The sequence below is a fragment of the Lathamus discolor genome, chromosome 5 (genome assembly GCF_037157495.1).
Source record: "Lathamus discolor isolate bLatDis1 chromosome 5, bLatDis1.hap1, whole genome shotgun sequence".
NCBI lineage: Eukaryota > Metazoa > Chordata > Aves > Psittaciformes > Psittacidae > Lathamus > Lathamus discolor.
The window spans coordinates 13,780,672-13,799,764 of NC_088888.1; the positions used below are offsets into that span (position 1 = coordinate 13,780,672).

The 19,093-nt window shown below is 37.6% G+C and overlaps 1 protein-coding gene across 1 annotated transcript in view; it reads right to left on the reverse strand.

Annotated features, from left to right (window-relative positions):
* The window catches only part of IARS2 (isoleucyl-tRNA synthetase 2, mitochondrial), a 30,172-nt gene that overhangs the window by 9,523 nt on the left and 1,556 nt on the right, over positions 1 to 19,093 (reverse strand). Inside the window, exons 2-14 of the mRNA XM_065679850.1 lie at positions 18,665 to 18,787; positions 16,960 to 17,116; positions 15,698 to 15,846; positions 15,561 to 15,610; positions 15,353 to 15,462; positions 15,177 to 15,267; positions 14,674 to 14,789; positions 12,943 to 13,112; positions 11,968 to 12,058; positions 11,618 to 11,769; positions 10,581 to 10,741; positions 2,903 to 3,005; positions 2,231 to 2,324 (exon numbers count right to left, since the gene is read on the reverse strand). Coding sequence (XP_065535922.1) covers positions 2,231 to 2,324; positions 2,903 to 3,005; positions 10,581 to 10,741; positions 11,618 to 11,769; positions 11,968 to 12,058; positions 12,943 to 13,112; positions 14,674 to 14,789; positions 15,177 to 15,267; positions 15,353 to 15,462; positions 15,561 to 15,610; positions 15,698 to 15,846; positions 16,960 to 17,116; positions 18,665 to 18,787 — 1,567 coding nt within the window. The remainder of the gene's footprint in view (positions 1 to 2,230; positions 2,325 to 2,902; positions 3,006 to 10,580; positions 10,742 to 11,617; positions 11,770 to 11,967; positions 12,059 to 12,942; positions 13,113 to 14,673; positions 14,790 to 15,176; positions 15,268 to 15,352; positions 15,463 to 15,560; positions 15,611 to 15,697; positions 15,847 to 16,959; positions 17,117 to 18,664; positions 18,788 to 19,093) is intronic.

Consider the following 19,093-nt stretch of genomic DNA (forward strand, 5'->3'; position numbering starts at 1 on the left):
TGCCCAGTCTCTGGTAGGAAACACAGCAGAGGAAGCATATAGATATGACTGTATCCATGCAACCTACGATTCAGGCCACTGAGTTTGCTGTCACTGAGCAACTCTTTTAACCAGTTCAGAACCCTCACAATGCACAAGCTCGCTCTCTGCTTCCTCCTCCTTATCCTGCCCTATTTTTTGAAAGCAATCCATGTGGCCATCTGCTAAAGGGATGAATTTTGTTACTGCTGCTCCTCATTTCATAAGCTCAGACACATTTTGTTTGAGTCCAGTGAAAACTGAGGCTGAAGTCCCCCAGGTTCCAGAGATAATGGAGAAAACAACTTATTCTTGCAAGAGTGGAACTGGCATGGAAATCTGTACCACCTTTTATGCCTGCTGGTTACAGACAGATCACTGATTTATTATTTTCAATAACTTGAGCTGATGGTAACGTGAAGCAATTATAAACATTAGTCTCAGTTTTAATCATCATATTATACCCTCCTGTTGTCCTAAACTAACTCGTGTGCTGTGAAAGAACATGACACTGTCATCAGAATGCCAGTAATAACTGCTGTTATCGCCGACCTCTACCACAAAATGAACAGGTAGCAGTTTGCCAGCTTACCTATGCCTCTGTGCTTCCATGAGTTTAAACCGCAGGAAGTTCTTCCTGTTACAACATTCTGTAAGCAATTTTGGATTTCTCTATGGATTTCATCCATTTTTCTGTAAAAGTACTTTGGAAAAGAATCCCACCAGTGAGCCTGCTTGTAAGCCTTGGCCTGTTATTTATAGGAAGAAGCTCTGCAAAAAGTCTTAGAAGCTGGAGTATACTGGGAAATTCAAGACACAACTACCAATTCAACAATTTCTCCTGCAAAGTGCCTTTTGCATTTTGATGGCACTACTACTACCACTTTTTTGCACTACTACTGCTGGCAGTGGCTGGGAGCCTTAATTACATAGGAAAAAAGGTAACACAACTTTCGTGTCATTTCTGAAGATAGAGGCTTATGAGATCACACTGCTTTAGTTGTCCTTCCCCCAGCTTTTGAACCAGTGGGGCCACTCCAGTCACGTCAGACAGCAAAAGAAGATGCCTTACACACACCACACTGCGCCCAGTTTCAGGAAGATATATGACTAGGTAGAGAAGAGGAACTTTGAATGGTTCCATGAAAGAAATAGTGTGAAAGACCCAACATTTATTACAGATTACAGTATTCATATGGAAGCCTTACACAAATGAACAGTGAATCGAGAGTCATCTTCTACTCTCCCTGCTATTCTGCTATTCCTTAATAAACACAGTGTCTTTCCTCCACAGGATTAGATGTAGTTTTTGCATACTGAGGTGTTAAGTCCATAAAGAAACCAAGCATGTAACGGTGCACAGAATACCACTACTTTGTTATACCTTCCAAAACCAAGCCAGAACCATTTTTAAAGAGTATGAATTTTAATACATGTAAAGGTCTTCTAGAAAATGAATGTTTGCTGATGATACTGTTGGCTGACCACGTTGCTAAGAAATAAAACCTCTGGTACTAACGTGTTTTATAATTCAACAAGATTGTTATCACACCATTGTGTACTGAGGGTTTAAAGTCCAACCAAATGTATGGGACCAGGCTCCTCCTTTGGAAAGGACTCCTGACTCTGGACTATCCTCCAGGCAAACAATCCATGTTTTATATATTTTTACATAAATATATAGCTGCTACCTGCTGAGTAGCAACTACTGGTAGTAGGAGCTATAAATAGCAGATAGCAAGTATAAGTATTTTAAGCCACAATATATTGCTTTAGTTACTGGAAGTAGTCAGAAAGTAAAAAGTACACCTACAACTCACTCAGATCCAGCAGCTAATCTGCTTTGTTTTGCTTCAAATACCTTGCCCAAAGTGAAATCTGTTAACTGAAAATAATTTACCACCTAACAGCAAAGTCCTTTGTGTCAGGAAGCTTCTATACTCAAAACAAGTATGTTCTAATTAGAAGATCTGTGCTATGCCACATGGCAAAATCAGTCACAATAGAGTATTAGAGAATTCTCAATTCTGACTATGCTGAAAATGAGTTTGCCAGCATTAAATTCTTATCTTTACAAGCAAAAGCAGCTTTAAAAGAAGTCACAGCCACAATCCTACATCAGTTTTGCTGACAGCAGCCACCACCATGCAAAACAGTTACATTTTTGTTCTACAAGCATTTTAAAAGAAAAATCAACATATTAATTCTGTACCTTCCAAAACATGAGCCCAGGAAGTTCCACTGTCAAACCAGATGTCTAGGACATCCTGTCCTTTGACATAATCCAAAACATCATTACCACCAGCCTATTGGAAAAACAACTATTAAATAATGCAAATAGAATACCCCTTGGCATCAACGCTTTTTGAATGTAGAAATAAAGTAGCCTGTAGATCTGCTCAGGCTCTGCCATCAACTTTGTGAGTGAACACAAAATAACTTGGATAATTTTTCACAATAGCTTTTAGATATTTACTGATGAAAACCCAAACCAGAACAAGGAAAGTACAGTCTGTGTGCTTGCTTACGAACACAGTCATTAAAGGAACAGTAAAAAGTTAGGAAGAACTAAATTAAAATTCTCATCTATTTTAATGACAAAAACCAAATATATATTTGGGCTCATAATTTGGTTAGTTAGGGTGTTACTTTTCTCATGAACGAAAAGGAGGAGGAGGGAAATTTCTGCCCTGAATTAATGGCACAAATCTGACTGTGTCTTTTGCCATACTTGGATCTCACCTTCTGAATACTCCTCTCCCAGGATACCTTCTCATGAATGTCCAAGATTGAAAAAGGGGGATGGGAATGTATGAAGGTTTTACATCATTTCCCACCACTGAACTCTTTCAAGCACCTTCTGTATTTGAAGTCAAAAATTTACCTTCGCTACAGCCTCTTTTGGTAGCAGTTGTTCAATAGGAAGGGTCCACCATGCATCTGTTCCTTGCTGCTCCACGATTTTGATGACATTTGTGACAGTTTCACTGGGTTAGAAAGAAAAAAGGGGTTTAGTAATTAATCAGTTCATTGTACCTCAGTATCTCAGATCCAGAGTGGAGAAATAAACTGATAAAGACGTCAAGCTGTTTAAACCCGTGATTTTCCAGCTTCTAATCCAGACAGGACTCCACAGAACTTTCTGCCTGTATAAGAAGATTTCCTACTTTTGTCTTCCAAGATGGTTGGGGTTGCGTAAAACCCAGACATACAGAAATCCACATGTATTCCAAACAGCTTTTTCTGCAAATAGTCAATAACTGGGCACTCAGAAGAGATGACAGCAGCTTGAAAACTTCTAGAATCCATTTCATTTGCTATTTCTTGACCCTGAATTTAAAAAGAAACTAAACAATAATTTTCCACCCAAAATATCTGCTCCTTTTGACAACAGGCTTTCATTCTCCACTGGATAAAAAGACACTGAGAACTCACATGGAAATATAGAGTCGAGAAATGGCAGCATTTTGAACAACACACGTGTTCAACTTCTGGTTGCCTCAATTCCCCCTTCTGAGTGACATATCTTTTAAATGGTAAGAAATTAATAAATATATTAATCCCGAAAATGTGGCAAACTTTACCCAGTAGAGGAGTGATGTAAAACACCATTCAACATACACTCTGAAGGCAACAGATGAGTTCATAAGCTACAGCAGTTCTGCGCACTATTTAGGAGACATTCAATTGTTGTCCCCAGTAGGAAAGGCTATGGAGAATTGATTTTTAATATCATTTAATTAGACAAGACATTAATTAAGACAGCTGAAAAACCAAAGCAAGCCTCATGCACTCTGCCTTGCCTTTACTATAGAGATGATTTTTAAGACACCTGCTGTATTCAAGGAGTACAGCAAATCATCATGACCTGCCAACTTCAAACTAAACCCACCGTGTTACCCAAGCCACCAGGGATTTATTTTTAACTCAAGAAATGAAGATTTAATCGATTAACTAACTTCTTGACACAGTATTGCAAGAGAGGAAGAAGTAAAATAATGATCTGACATCATTATCTTGAAAACACAGCATGAAGATGGTCTTGGTCTTGTACTTGAACTTCAGCACAGTATTTTTACTGCACTACTAAGGTGAGCTACATCACTATAACATTTAGTGGACTCCTATACACAGAGTTCAAGCATGACAACCTATGTTCTCCAAGAAAATGCAGAACAAAATGTTACTTGATCATATGACATGAGGAGCAACAGTAAGAAGAAAATGTAGTTTTGCTCTTGGTTGTGGGAATAAAATTGCAATGACAACCAACAGTTTTGTATTAACCAATCAATCATCAATTCATCAGTTTATTTTTCAAAGTAAATTCCTGTAGAACATCCCAGTAGGTTTTCCGGAGAGAAAACCCACTAACTAGTAAGGCTCACAAAGTGCCAGCCAGCCAGCTTACCTCCACCGGTCTTACCCTTCCAGATTAGAATGGGTATCATTCACCTTCCATTTTAATGATGATAGGACACAATTTTTGGCTTTGTAATAGCACTGCTAACACTTGGTAAAACAACACTGAGGAGCTCCAACTCTGAGTAGTACCTTTCCCTCTCAGTAATATTTGCACAGAGGCCTATTTGCCTACACTTCCAGTTGTGAAATGTTACTTCCCCATGACAAAAGCAAACAACAACTCCAGTCCTGGTAGATTCCTGGCAGATAGTATCAGTATCCCTTATGCCTTGTCTCCTTCAGGCTAAACCTTCACATTCAGAAAGCATTCAGGAAAAAACAAAATCCCGTAAGCCAAGAAGTTTGTTCGCCTCAGTACAGACAAGATTATTCCACTGAATTAGTCTCTCTTGCAGGGTCAGTACCTTCCACTGAAAAGGCTGGCTTTACACTCATACCTTTGGTCTTGACACAGACCATGGCACCTGGGAACAGGCTAGAAAAAGCAATACACAACATCATTTTCACTCCTTGCCAACAGAAAGCTCCATCTTTGATTCCTCTCAAACACACTACCTATGTATTTTTAAAGACAATGATTTAAAGACAATTTTTAAAGACAATTAAAATAACTAGTTGTTTTCAAGTATTTCAAGAGCTCTCTCCACAGTATCAATGCCTTCTTGTTACTGGGCAATCCTTACTCATGGAATTCACCAGCAGAAGACAGAGTAGCTAAATTAAAAAGAGGATGATTCACCCCAGAACATGCTTATTACCACATAAAAGGTTAATACATGTTGACTGATTCATGGAAGAAGTCAGTCAGTGCTCAGCTAATGGCTCTGGTATCAAATTACAGGCAGAAATTTTTTCTAATCATGAATCACACCCATAACCAGTATAGAAAAGCCACCAGCATGCTCCATAAAGAAAGTAGAAAACTTAAACAGGAACTAAGCTTGTCTTCCACATAACGTTTCCATATTGCAAATAACTTCAGTGAAGGGCCATAAACTGATGCTGAATTAATTTTCAACCTATACATGTTTGAAGTTTTCAACATGTATTTGTGAGGATTTTTAGAAGGTGATAAATGCAGCCACAGACCAAAACTAAGAGCTGTCTTGGACAACATGTACGAATATGCTCTTACCAAACAATGTTTTCCAGCAATTGTCTGGCTTCAGTTTGATCACAGCAGAAATCTCAGTTTGTCAGATGTTCTAAGCTATAAGTAAAGGAGACACAGCTTCAAGTGCTGATGGTTTTCTGACTCTGCAACTGTTAATTGTGATGACATCTCTCCTCAGTTGAAGGGATAACTGTTAAGATCAGGCCTATCAAACAAATATTTGGAGAAAATAGTAAGGAGAGAGGACCTGAAACACTGTGTTAGTGCAAACTGTATTGCCTCTAGTGAGAACAAACTGTTCTCCTTGCCACTGGAGGCAGGGGGAGAGACAAGAAGGAAATAACCCCTTGCTATCAGTCTCCCTTGAGAAACCATCATAAAATGACCGCCTTCGTTTACAGTAAGCATTGCCAATGCTGCACAGCAGTTGCCTACCATTGTAGATACACCATTACTACAAAAGATACTACAGGTAGAGCTTTTACCAAGTGTATTGCTACGCAATGCAAAGGCTTATATTGCTAATTTAGGAAGGGCAGAATAATTTTAAAGACACATTTCCGTGACACGTGAACTAACAGATATGATTACGCCACAGATACAAGTTTTCAGACAGATAAGGTCAGTTTTGTGTTATCAGTTACTTAGAAGAAATAAGGAGTCAATGACTGTGAACTTAACTTGGTAAATATTCTCAAAATTCTACTATAGTTTAAAATCAAGTAAAAAAAGAAAGAAAGAAAGAAAGAAAGAAACAAACAAACAAACCCCAAACATTTTACCAGTTTTAGTTTTTTCATTATATTCAGTCTCCCTACAGAATATAAGTGGTCTGGTCTAATCTGAGGCGGCCCTGCCCATGATAGGGGTTTGGAACTGGATAATCATAAGGTCCTTTTCAACCCTAACTATTCTATGATTCTATGATTTACAAGCAAGTATTTTATATGAGGAGACAGTTAAGACCAAAGATTTCCAGGATACCATTTCAACAAATACTTTTTCTTCCAACAGTCTGAAAAACCCCATTCCTGTAATCCATTCCCAGTATCCTCATGATTAATTATCACTGCAAGAGAGAGAAATGACTCTACTTAAGGTATCTGTATTGGAAGAAAGATTTTGGCAAAGTACTTTTCTGTAAGATGCAAGTGAAAAGCCACCTTTCTCAAATAACTACTCATTACTTTATAATCTGCAGGTTTCAACGTGAGCATGACAATTCACCGAGTTAGCAATAAACCCCATTGTAAAACTTTGCCCTGTATTCAAGCACTATCTAGAAGAACTCGCATTACGTGTCACTTGCTACGTTTTAGCATTGAACCCACCCCCCTCCGGCAATTCACGCTACCACGACACCAGCCAATCACTCTGAAGAATGATATTGATTATGCTGAACACTTATTTAATGTGTTAACAGAAATTAGGCAGCATAAGATACAGTCAGGAGGAGAAGAATACAGGGCCTGGTGTTCTCTCAACCTCTTCAAACAACAGAAAAGACGGCAAGTTGTTATCTTTTTTACATGAGCATTGATACTGTAGCAGTAAGTATTTAGGTTATGGTAAGTTGCTATTGCTTACAAGTCACTGAAGTTTCTTGATACTTTCAACAGCAAATTAGAGAGCAGTATAGATCTACTTCAAAACAGGTTGCGGTTTTGTCAGAAATTTAAGTTACTTGTTAATCAAAGTCACAGAGAAGGGGACAAACGTCTGCAGGCATTAGAATAATCTTTGTAACAGTACTTACTATTACCAATATCTGAAAAGTGAATTTGCAAAGAAGTTACAGCATGAGGCCAGATTAAAGTACATATCTCACATTTATTACCTGGCCCGAGCTACTGCTGGCAATACAAATCTCTTGTTTAACTTTTGGAGCTCTTTCTCTTTTCTCTTCCATGCGTTAACAGAATTTGCTAAATCAATTTTTTTTCTCTTGAAGTCTATTAAATTTTGAAAGTTGACAAACAGCATCAGCATTTATTTGTGCATGTATTCTAGTTAAAGGGTTTCTTCCTCCACTCATGGGGAACAATCGCGGAATTTTACCTCCGTATTCTTACTAAAAGCAGCAATAATGAAAAAAAAAAAAGTTCTTTCTTTTCTCTTATATGGGGTTTTGCTTTTTTATAATCATTCTTTAACTCTTGATGGCAGTATGATGTGGCATACCCCACATAAAGAATTTAACCATCATTATTAAATTTCTAACTATAGACAACAGCGTTGAACAACTGAATGGCTTTTAGGGCTGTGGCGGGGCACAGCAGCAAACAGGAAGACTCACAGAGAACTTGTTGCATGCAAGATTCCATCTAGCTGTTGGCTTTCAAGTTAGAAACCTAGGATTGTTGGTGTGGGAAAAATACTCTGGTAAACACGAGCAACCTGAAGAGAAGCCTTCCGTCACCTTTCGCATAACAAATTCAGGGGAACTCACAGAGGGAAACACAGAAGTTTATTTTAGGAACTCTTTTGGTTATCTTTTTTAAGTCTTTTTTACAGGTGATATACAAACAGCATCACTCAAGATCGACCTTTGGTGCTCTCATATGTAACAGCAACTCCATGTGGACTACACTGACTTCCAGTGGAGATGCTGTTACTTTTGATAGTCACTCGGAAACTCCAGAGCAGCTGCTACTGGAAGCACATTTATCCAGAATTCCAGATAAGAAAACAGATTTTGTTTTGAAACTTAAGTGATTTACTATTGTTTTCATGATATTAATTATAACCACAATCTGAATATGAAAATTCTGAAGTGGTAGAAATATGTCAGCAACCTTTTGTGATGTGCTCTCCAAAATGATTAATGCAAATGCAACAAAATACTTCATCTTAGGTGCTTATTCCAATAAGAACTGGTGTCCAGGAAAATGACCTATGAATTGACAGACTGCTTTCTAAATTTGCCTGTCATTTCTATAGGCCAATATTCTGTGCACTTTTCCCACTCCAGTCACAGAAGTCTGCTGCAGCTAACTTTATATATTTAATGTGTTTTACACTCTGCTTTGACAATTTCACCTCTGCTGTAAAACAGGTTACAAGTAAAGAGTACAGACTATAAATGAGCATCAGAAGCTGTGGGTCAAACAAAATAAATCTACTTTTCAAGCATATTGCATATGTCTCTTTTTTCCTAAACGTCTCTCTTTTCCCCCCAGATCAACTCTAACTGAACATGCCATGATGTTGCTCTGCTTATCGACCTACATGCGTGACCACTATAGTCCAATACCTACAGACAAAGGTCAACTTGTTACACTAGTGCAGAGTTTATAACATCAAAATGCTCCAACTGCCATATTGTACAACTCCAGCAATAATCTCACACAGCTCAAGCACTTACAAAAGACACGCTTTTAAATACAGATCACTGGCTTTCAAGGTAATTTTACTACAACCTAAAGGAATTCCCATGCATCCCTCCTTTCACATGCTTTCTGATCCCACTGGGTCAGCTCACCTGGGTTCTGAAGGAGCTACTGCTTCATAGTGCCCTTCACGTTTGACTACTAACTGTTAAGCCGGTTTTCATTACACTCTAATTTTGTTGTTGAACTACATATTTAACAATCTTAAGCAAGCACAAGAATGTACAAAGTTAAGAGTAGTCATAAGTACACTTAAGCCTATTCTGCAAATAGACTATAATAAGTATTCCTCAGAAACTGTGACTTTTTAAAATGTGAGCATATGCTTACCTTTTAATACGGTAACAATTTTGGTGGGTAAAATGGTTTTTACACCCCACGGAGCCTCCATCCATTTATTTCCTGAGGTGTGTCAGCATTATTCAGGAACTATAAAAGCTACAGTTATTGCGGTCTTTTCTCATAGTTACTGCCTACTGTGAGAGAGTCAAAGTACACACCTGTGCACCTACGCACCCAGTCACACTAGGTGAAGCTAAGGACTGCATGAAGTCCGTTCTCTGCTCTCCACACCCTAAGCCTCACCTACTACTATACCTGTGTGCTCAGTCCAGCCTCTGGAAAACATGCTAGACTCTGTGCAGTATATTTATTCAACACCAGAATAAAAACCCCAAGAGTTCTGTAATACTACTTAAGTTCATCTTCAGCTATGCAATCTTATTATCCATAATGAATTTGCATGAGTGGGTGTAAGGTTAAGATGTATGAAACAGAGTTACAGCAGCATATCTCAAGACAGAAAACAATGAATGTGGAACTCCACAATACTACTTTTATGAAATAATTTCTTAGAGGATCTTCACAATTGATAACCTTTGTTCCCCAAAGGGATAAAAGCAGAACTCTTAATACTCCTTAAAAGACAGAAAAGGTTCATATTTGGTTGAGTTTTCTTGTTTTAAAGCATAGCTTGGATTTCCTCTACATTACATTGTCTGGGATTTCTTAAATGCAGGGTTTACAGTACCTGGATGCTATTAGCCAGAAGATGGCTGAATGAGGCTAACATCTGAAGCTTTATATATAGCTAAAGGTCAGTTACGTACACTTATTGTGGCTAGCTTTCAAAAACACCCTAGTATTATTTTGAAACAAAGTGCAGTTACTTATTCTGCAACTGAATTGGTTATTCCACTTCACATATATTATTGCCACTTATTCAACTGCAAAATACTATTTTGACAAAATACCTGTTCATCTTACAACTGCAGTTGCAATCCACTCTAACTACAACTTGCATTTTACTCCTTGCTTAAACATAAAGGATAGTGATTACTATCAGCTCACCTTGAAGATGAGGGATGAAAGCACAGCAATAACTATCAAGGAGACTTTACAGGTAACATAGGTACCTAAGTAAATTGATCCCCATTACTTACATGCAAGTCACCTTCAGCAATGAGGTTTTGATTGTTTTAATTTATAGCTGAATTAGTTCTGTGTATAAACAGTTACAAGTAAAAGCATAGATTTATACTTGAACAGTCAGAAGTTTTATAATATTGTGCAACTGCAGCACAACAGACAGTGCTCATTCTTTCATTTTTCAGTATATAAAGCTAGGCAAATACCTGTTTATCAAGCATTCTCCCGTATTCTTCTGATAAAAAACAGGAATTGGGACACCCCAAGATCTTTGTCGTGATATACACCAAAACGTCCTTCTGTCCAGCATTTCAAGCATTCTGTTCACTGCAGATGTGGGAATAACTTTCACTTTTTTCAGCACTTCCTATAAAGCAGACAGGGAATTGAACATGCTGCAGCATTCGCACAATGTTAATGTTACCAGTAAAAAAAGGTACAGGTCTACATTCCCACTCCCAGCACTGAATAACATGTTTCAGGCAACTGTCACATTTACTTCATTTACTTCCCTGCATCTTGCTCTTCAGTAACAAACTCTGAACACTGTATATTCTGTACATTTTCCCTTGTCCTGTTGTCTACTTTGAACCCCATCATGACACATACCATCTGTATTACAGAGTGAGGGCTACCACTCACTCCCAACCCTCAAGAACCCTATTATCCTTCATGGAATACAATGCCTCACATCCTAATTAGAATGAAATCACTATTACCCAAAGCAGCCTGACGTGTTGGTCTGAGTTTTCTGTGTGGATATACATAATTTCAAAGAGCACTGCATATTAAAAAAATTACGAAGTTATTTAAAATAGGACTGTGCCAAAATCACTGGGGGAGCAAAGATGTCTGGTCACACAGACAAAGGTATCAAATCAACGCAAATCACCAAAGGTAATTTTAATAGTGATAAAACTGTATCTTCTGATTTAATTCCTTGAAACATTCTATTTTTTAAAATATTGTTTGGGAAAACAAATAATCAGTAGCTCTAAGAAATATGCGTATCTCCCGTAAATACAACAAACAAATATGTCAGTCAGTGTATTCATCCCGAATTATATTGAGAACAAAACCCAACAAGATTCATCACTTCTACATGTAATTAATACTTTTCAGCTACTGTTTGTAAACCCTAGAGAAGAATACATTCTGGAGTGAGCTATAGCAAGATTGTTTTTTTGATTCCAAATAGCATCAGCCACCTTCAAATGTCCCATAAGAAAGCAAAATTACACACTTGTGCTGTAGCCTTCACACTTGCCGTGTTTACAAACCACTGCTTGCTGGCACGAATAATCATTGGTTTTTTAGTCCTCCAGTCATAGGGGTAACTGTGCACATATTTCTCCTCTTTCAACAAACTCCCAGCTGCCTGAAGCATCTGAATGACTGAGAGAAACAGTGAGGCAGGATTAACAATCTAATACGGACATACCGCTTCTTTTAACTCCAATTTGTTTCTTTCCATGATTAATACAGAGTAAGAACTTCAGATACCTCATCCGTATTCAAGCTGTGTCTAGTTTATATGAACACACAAATGTAACAGGCACAAATGTAACAAACAGCTAAACATCAAGTACTCACCAGCTTCATTCCCTTCCTCAAGGACATTCTTGTTTTGAAGCTCAGGACCTGCAGCTTCAGTGAAAAACCCCCCTTCATCCACAAAGCAATCCTAAAAATAAATATGTTAATCATGTCAATAACATACCTGGTGGCAATTTATAACCTTTTTTGGCATTCAAAAGTAAGTTGAGTGTTCTGCTGAGCCAGCTACTTTTCTGATTAATAGCAAAATATGTTATATTTAAGTGCACTTTAGTGAACTGCAATTTAGTAATCTACCAGGCAAGTGACTTATACGTGTCAGGAGAAATGAGCATCATTACATTTGCAGATATACTCCACTTGTCTTACATCAAGTCACTGGGTAAGTATTTCAATGGCTTTTCAAATTAACAGTGAAAACCAAAAACCCTCAAGAAAAACCCTACCTCTGAAAAAAAACAATCAGAAATATGAGTCTACTCAGGGTCTGGAACATCAAGAGTCACCTCTTTAAAGAGGTAAAAGAGAAAAAGAATACCTTACATCTTCATTTCCATCAAACAGAAACTGATCATGCATAACTGAACTGGATTTACGTATGTGTTTATCACTATTCTTTTTCAGTAAAGCTTGCTCTAATGACCTAAATAACTGATGATATACTGGTCTGCAAAATACAGCTTTAAAAACCAATTTTGAGTTCTAAGAGACAGTATCTGAGAACTGTTGTCTGCGTTATCCTTTAAAAACCAAAAACACAGAAAGAGAAATCAGATTCTATTCTTCCACTTCCCAGTAAGCTTTAATTACAGGATGGGTGAAAAACTTTGTCCTTTTATTCTGATACACGCTTTTATTAAGGTTACTCATGCATTCCTGCAGGCCATTAGTGATGCTCACACTTATGTGAATGTTTTGAAACATTTTACATACAAATTACAACAATCAATTTAGGGGAACATGATCAAACACTTGCAGGAAATCTAGAGCAAAAGCTGAAAAATGAAGTACCGTGGGCAGCTGATGGTGGGAAGCTACACTGTAATCTTCCATACCATGAGCTGGGGCTGTATGAACTAATCCTGTTCCTTTTGCCATTGTCACGTGATTTGCAGGTAACAGAGGGGAGACTCTGCCAGGAATCGTGGGATGAACACAAGAACCATCGACCAAATCTACACCTGGGGGTGGAAAAACAAAACAAACAGAAGAGAAAATAGCATTCAGCTTCTTTTATCAGACAGCAGAAATGGAACAACTGATCAGCAAGTGTATGCACGTGGTACTTTTCAGATGTACTACTATTTCATCTCATTTGTGGGTCCCAATCCAAATGCTTTCAAATTCTCTGCATTGTTAAGCTTGCACACAGGCTTTTTTACCTTTGAAGAAAAAGCTTTTCTTCTACCTTAGGCAACGGTATTCCACTAATAGTGACATTCCACCAAGTAACACTCCACATTCCCATTCCCTGGGGACCACTTAGTGTTCCCCAGACACAGATCCCAGTAATGATTTAGCAGGCTAAAAACTTCGAATTCGGGAACTATTCCCAATTCTGCCACTAAGTATTATCATTAACAATTACTATAAATTCTCTAAATTACATACAAACAGACTACAGGAAAAATGAAGATTGTAACAATTTAAGGTTTTAACCTTACTGAATAAATCTTCGTATAAAAGCTTTGCTGAAAGTCCAGAATCACAGAAATGCTTCATATGACACAATGGGTTTCACTGACCATTTTCTTCTTAGAAAGAACACGTTTAGGAACTGCTGACAGTTCAGTACGCTAACACAGGAAGGTAACAAATATAATGAATAACTGAATATATGGGAAGAGAAAAAAGAATAGGTTCTAATATGAAGGTTTTTTTCAAGAAACTCCAACTCTACACTTTATCTGCAAATTGCATGATTCAAATAGGTGGAACCCATGAGAAGACCTCCAGATAATTTTGGCATCAGGTAAAACCAAGTTTATTAAACAAAGAAGCAGAAGCCTCTTTTGCCTCTGAAACAGAATGTGTTGTATAACATCTAAAACCTGGAAAGTCATACAGATTTCTCACCTCCTTTAGATATGTGTACTTCCAGCACTGAATCACTGATAAAGGCAAATGAAGTGCACAAATGACACATTAAATCCCAACTTACAACAATGAATCATAATACAGATGTGAAGAGACAAAAGTCTGTCTATTAAGAAATGCCATTAGGCATTTTGTCAGGATGCAAACTTAACTGCTTTAATTTGTCCATAAGGACAACAGACACCTATGATAGCTTGATGGTCTTCACGGTTATAATGAAGGCTTAAGGCACCTCTTGGCAATGAAAAACTCAAACAGTCATTTCAGTAGTTTTCATAGAATTTAGTGATCAGTAAGTTCAGCAAGTATACCTGTAATTAGCTCCTTGCTCTCATCAGCAATGGATGAGAAAACCAGAAAAAAGTGCATTCATTGTAATTAAGATTTTGCTGACAAACAGACTTCTACTCTGTTTGCCACATGTGAATCTAAATTTTAAAGAGTATTTTGAAACTTACGGATGAAAATTTGAGCTACAATACGCCGACAGTGAATCTGACAGACTGCTACTCCTCTTTGTATTATTTCAGTGAAGCACATTCTCAAGATAGAAAGAAACTTAGTAATACATCAAAACTGAAGCATTTTTCAGTCACCTACATACAGATTTCTAAGCAATTTAAGATTAACGATATTAAAACCTACCTTTACATGTCGACACAACCTCAAACTGAGTGTCCAAAACAGCAGCTGTAGATTCAACTCTATCTGCAGCTAAAATGAAGTATTCACCAGTAGTTGTACACTTCACAATTGAGTACCTACAATGCAAATATGTATTTGCAATACTCAGTAATTACAAACACCATGAAGCTACAAGTTGTCTAAACACTCCATTTCTCTAAAAGACAGCAAAACATTTTGAGATCTACATGTCAAATTCACCCATAAATCTCAAAAGAATTTCAAGATAATGTTAACATCAGGAAGAAGAGTTAACTTAAAAGAAAAAATAAAGTTGAAACTAATGTATTAAGAGTAATACAGAACAAAGTTTGCAGTTGTGTCACAAAAAAACCCCACAAAACAACAAACAACCACACCAAAAGGATGCCTTAAATAAAAGGTAATGTAGTCCAGAACATTTTAACTTCACTGATACTGATAAGGACTGACACAGATCACTGAACCAAGTTAAAGACACATACGCTGAATCTGGCATGTAACAAACTGCTTGATTGGCTGGCACAGTCCAGGGTTGTGTGGTCCAGATTAGCACACTAGCAGGGGATGATCCATCTACAGATGTAAATTAGAAGTACTTTACTTAAAATTATAACAAAACCAAAAGCTATCACTCTTAAAATCTATACAGAAGCCATACCTAGCACAGAAGCCAGTTTAGGTGGTGACTTTAACAGGGGAAATTTCATATACACAGAACGACTGACATGCTGCTCATTGTATTCCAGCTCTGCTTCGGCCAAGGCTGTTCTGGGTAGAGATCAAACATCAGTTAACACACTTAAACATGAAAAGCTATTGATATCTTTGCTAAAATTTTGAAGACAAAATAGTAAGTCAATGCTTACTTTGTTGAAGGAGACCAGAACACAGGTTTGTAGTCCTGATAAATGAACCCCTGGAGAGGAAAGGAGGGAAGAAATTAAGTTAGGATGATCAAAACTCATGATAAATCAAACCAGACTTCAACAAAAGCTCAACATACCTTATCATACATTTTATAGAAGATTCTCAGCTGGTTTGCTTCATACTTTGGATCAAATGTACGGTAGCAGTTAGCCCAATCTGCCATTACACCCCAGCGAATGAAGGCAGATTTCTGTTTCTCAATTGCTCTCTCTGCAAATTCTCTGGCTGAAAGAAATAGTTCCATTAAGCACATGGTTTACCCCACCAAGGTAAGTGGGTACATTTGGTACTTTTTTGTACAATTGGTACATTTACCAATGTAATACCACTTAATTATGCTATTGACCTTTTATAGAAAGCCCTCAGCTGAAAATATTTAAACCATGCACTAACTACTGATGGGTATTACATAGATTATGGCTCAAAAAAAATATGCATTTCAGAGAAGTGGTTACATAAACTGCAAACAGCAAAAAGATCCAGAAGTGGCACTTTTTGATTTATACGGGGACATAAAACAAATTTTTCTAGAATAAAAACTTTCTTTTTTGGGGTGGGGGGGGGGCGTGGTGGAAATAGGTATATTTAGTTAGGAAGAACAATTTCTCAAGATGCCTTCTCAAATAATGTAAAATAAGAGTGAAATTTAACCACTTCTGTTGATGCTGAGCCAAACATTTCAGAACAACATGCACCTGAAAATAAGTTAAGCTGATTTCATTGCCACAAGCTAAAGCGGTTTAAATTGCTCATTACAAATAGCTTTGCAGCTTAATGTTGATGTCTCAATACACGTGGTATTTAACACTATTTCTTCAAAACAGTTTCCATATAATGCAGACTAACCTCCTCTGAAAGGATCACTCTTACAGTTCCGTAATATTGTTACAAACACAGTAAACAAACACATTCCTACTTAAAGCACTGAGCCAACCTGTCCTGATGAAGCCTGATTTTTAAATGCATCTTTTTAGCTCCTAATCAAATTCAGTCTTCAAAAACCAAAAGGATCTTAATCTGATACCAGTTTCACATCACTACACAGTTAAGCAAAGCAGAAATCCAAAACCTCTGCCTTCCTTTTGGGTTTTTAAAACCGATGGTCAACAATATGCATGTTGATTACAGCAGTAAATTAAGCCTATGTTCAATTATCTTGTTTCATAGGATTAGACTGCACTCAGTCTGCTTGGCAAATACATAATAATCCCAGAAAATGTCACCAATAGCTCCAGGAAAGTATAAAAGCTACGTATAAAGCACAAAATACAAAGTATGAGTAGGATGTATAAATACTTAAGCCAACTTCTTCTATAAAGATATGACAGAGTAGTTCACCTTTCTGTCGAATTTCCATTGGTGACAGATTTTCAGATCCTTTAACTTCTGACAACGCCTTCAACTCGATTGGCAATCCATGGCAATCCCATCCTGGCACATAATGTACTTTATAACCTCTCATCACGTAGAAACGATTAGTGATGTCTTTCAAAATCTGAAAGGACACAAGAGTCTGTTACCTCTTTAGCTCCCCCACGTGGAATAGCTACACTGTTAAGATTCTCCGGCTAAAAAACACCACCCAAAAATACAAAAGGCTGCATGTCCTGGTATCAGCTGGGATAATTTTCTTCCTAGTAGCTGGTGCAGTGCTGTGCTTTGGCTTTAGCCTGAGAACAACGCTGACAACACACGGATGTCTTAGTTGTTGCTCAGTAGTGCTTACCCCAATCAAAGACTTTTCAGTCTCTCATGCTTTGTCAGTGAGGAGGGGCACAAGAAGCTAGGAGGAAGCAGAGACAGGACACCTGACCCGAACTAGCCAAAAGGGTATTCCATATCACAGCATGTCATGCCCAGTATATAAACTGTAAGGAGTCGGCCAGGAGACACCGATCACTGCTCACGTCAGACTGGGTGTTGAACAACTGTATTGTGCACCACTTACTTGTTTGGGGTTTTTTCCCCTTTTTTTTCCTCTCTCTCTCTGCTATTTCTCTTTTCATTATTAGTATTATATTACACCCTATTTTAATTATTAATCTCTTCTTATCTCAACCCATGAGTTTTAACCTTTTTTCCAATTCTCTTCCCCATCCCACTGGCAGCATGGTGCTGAATTGCCAGCTGGGGTTAAACTACAACGGTGCAGTATAAATTTACACTTAAGACTGTGCATTTGTGATTTTTCTTGCCCATCATTTGGTATTTTGGCAGAACCTCAGAGGACCCCGATGAAGGGAATTTACATTCAGTATTGACGAATGATGCAGATTAAAAACCTGCAAAACCTGAAGTGAACAAATCCTACTTGTCCTCATTTTTGAAACATTGAGCTGCATTTACAGGGGTGGCCTAGTGCATATTACTGCAGTCCAAGTTTTGGCACTAGTATTATAAGCTGTGGGTCACATTTTAAGTCTTTTCCACCTTGCAATGTATGCAATACTGATACTCTCAGGACTGAATCTAAACATATCCAAACATATTTAGGAGTAATATTTCAAAGCTGAAATCTGTATTGTAAAAGCCTTCAACACTTAGTTATTGTGGTTCCACTGAGGATACCAAGATAAAATAAATTCAATGGAACAAATCTACGAAGTACTCAGAGGAAAAGAAAAAAAGCAAGACACAGCTCAACCATGCATTACAGTAACATTATTACATACACACATATAGAAATATACATTCACCCATGTGTCTTACATGCTATATGTTCAATATACAAACTGTGCATCTAACACTGCTTAGGAATGCATTACAGGCTGGTCTTTTTCTAAAGAGATGTCCTCTTTCTGACTGAAATATCCAGCCTCATAAATGAACACTTGGAATATAGGTACATGTTCTGTTATGGTATCTATATCACCGTGGCATCATATGGCATCTACATAACCACATCATTTCCTTTGAAAAGCTCCATCTACAAGAATACTGAAGACTTCAAAGTGTTACTGATTTAAGTGGGAATGGAGAACACACAGCACATTATAAGACATGTTTACCACTTCAAAGCAGTACAGTGTGAACAAATAAATACTTTATTTAATGCGTGGCCAACATGAGGGTCTCCATTGGCATAAGGTGGTCCATCATGCAGACAGAATTCCTGCTTCGTTTTCCTTTGCCTTTGCCATGAATACAGTTCTGAAAAACCACATTTCTGTAGAGACAACAAGAAAACACCTAAGTCATCACTTCCTGAATTTTGGCTAGATGGTAAAACATGTAATAAAAGCAAACAAACAAACATGGAGAGTTCGCTTTTCTAACTCTGCAGCAGAAGAAGTTATTAGCTTAAAAGTATTAGAAAGCTCAAGACAGGCATAACACTAAGCCTAACATTATTATCCTGGTTCTCCACAACAAGAGGGTCATTACTCTTCCTCCAAACAAAACAGTAATAAACCAGAGTGTACCCACCTGTACATCATAGACTGGTTTGGGCTGGCAAAGACCTTAAGGCTCA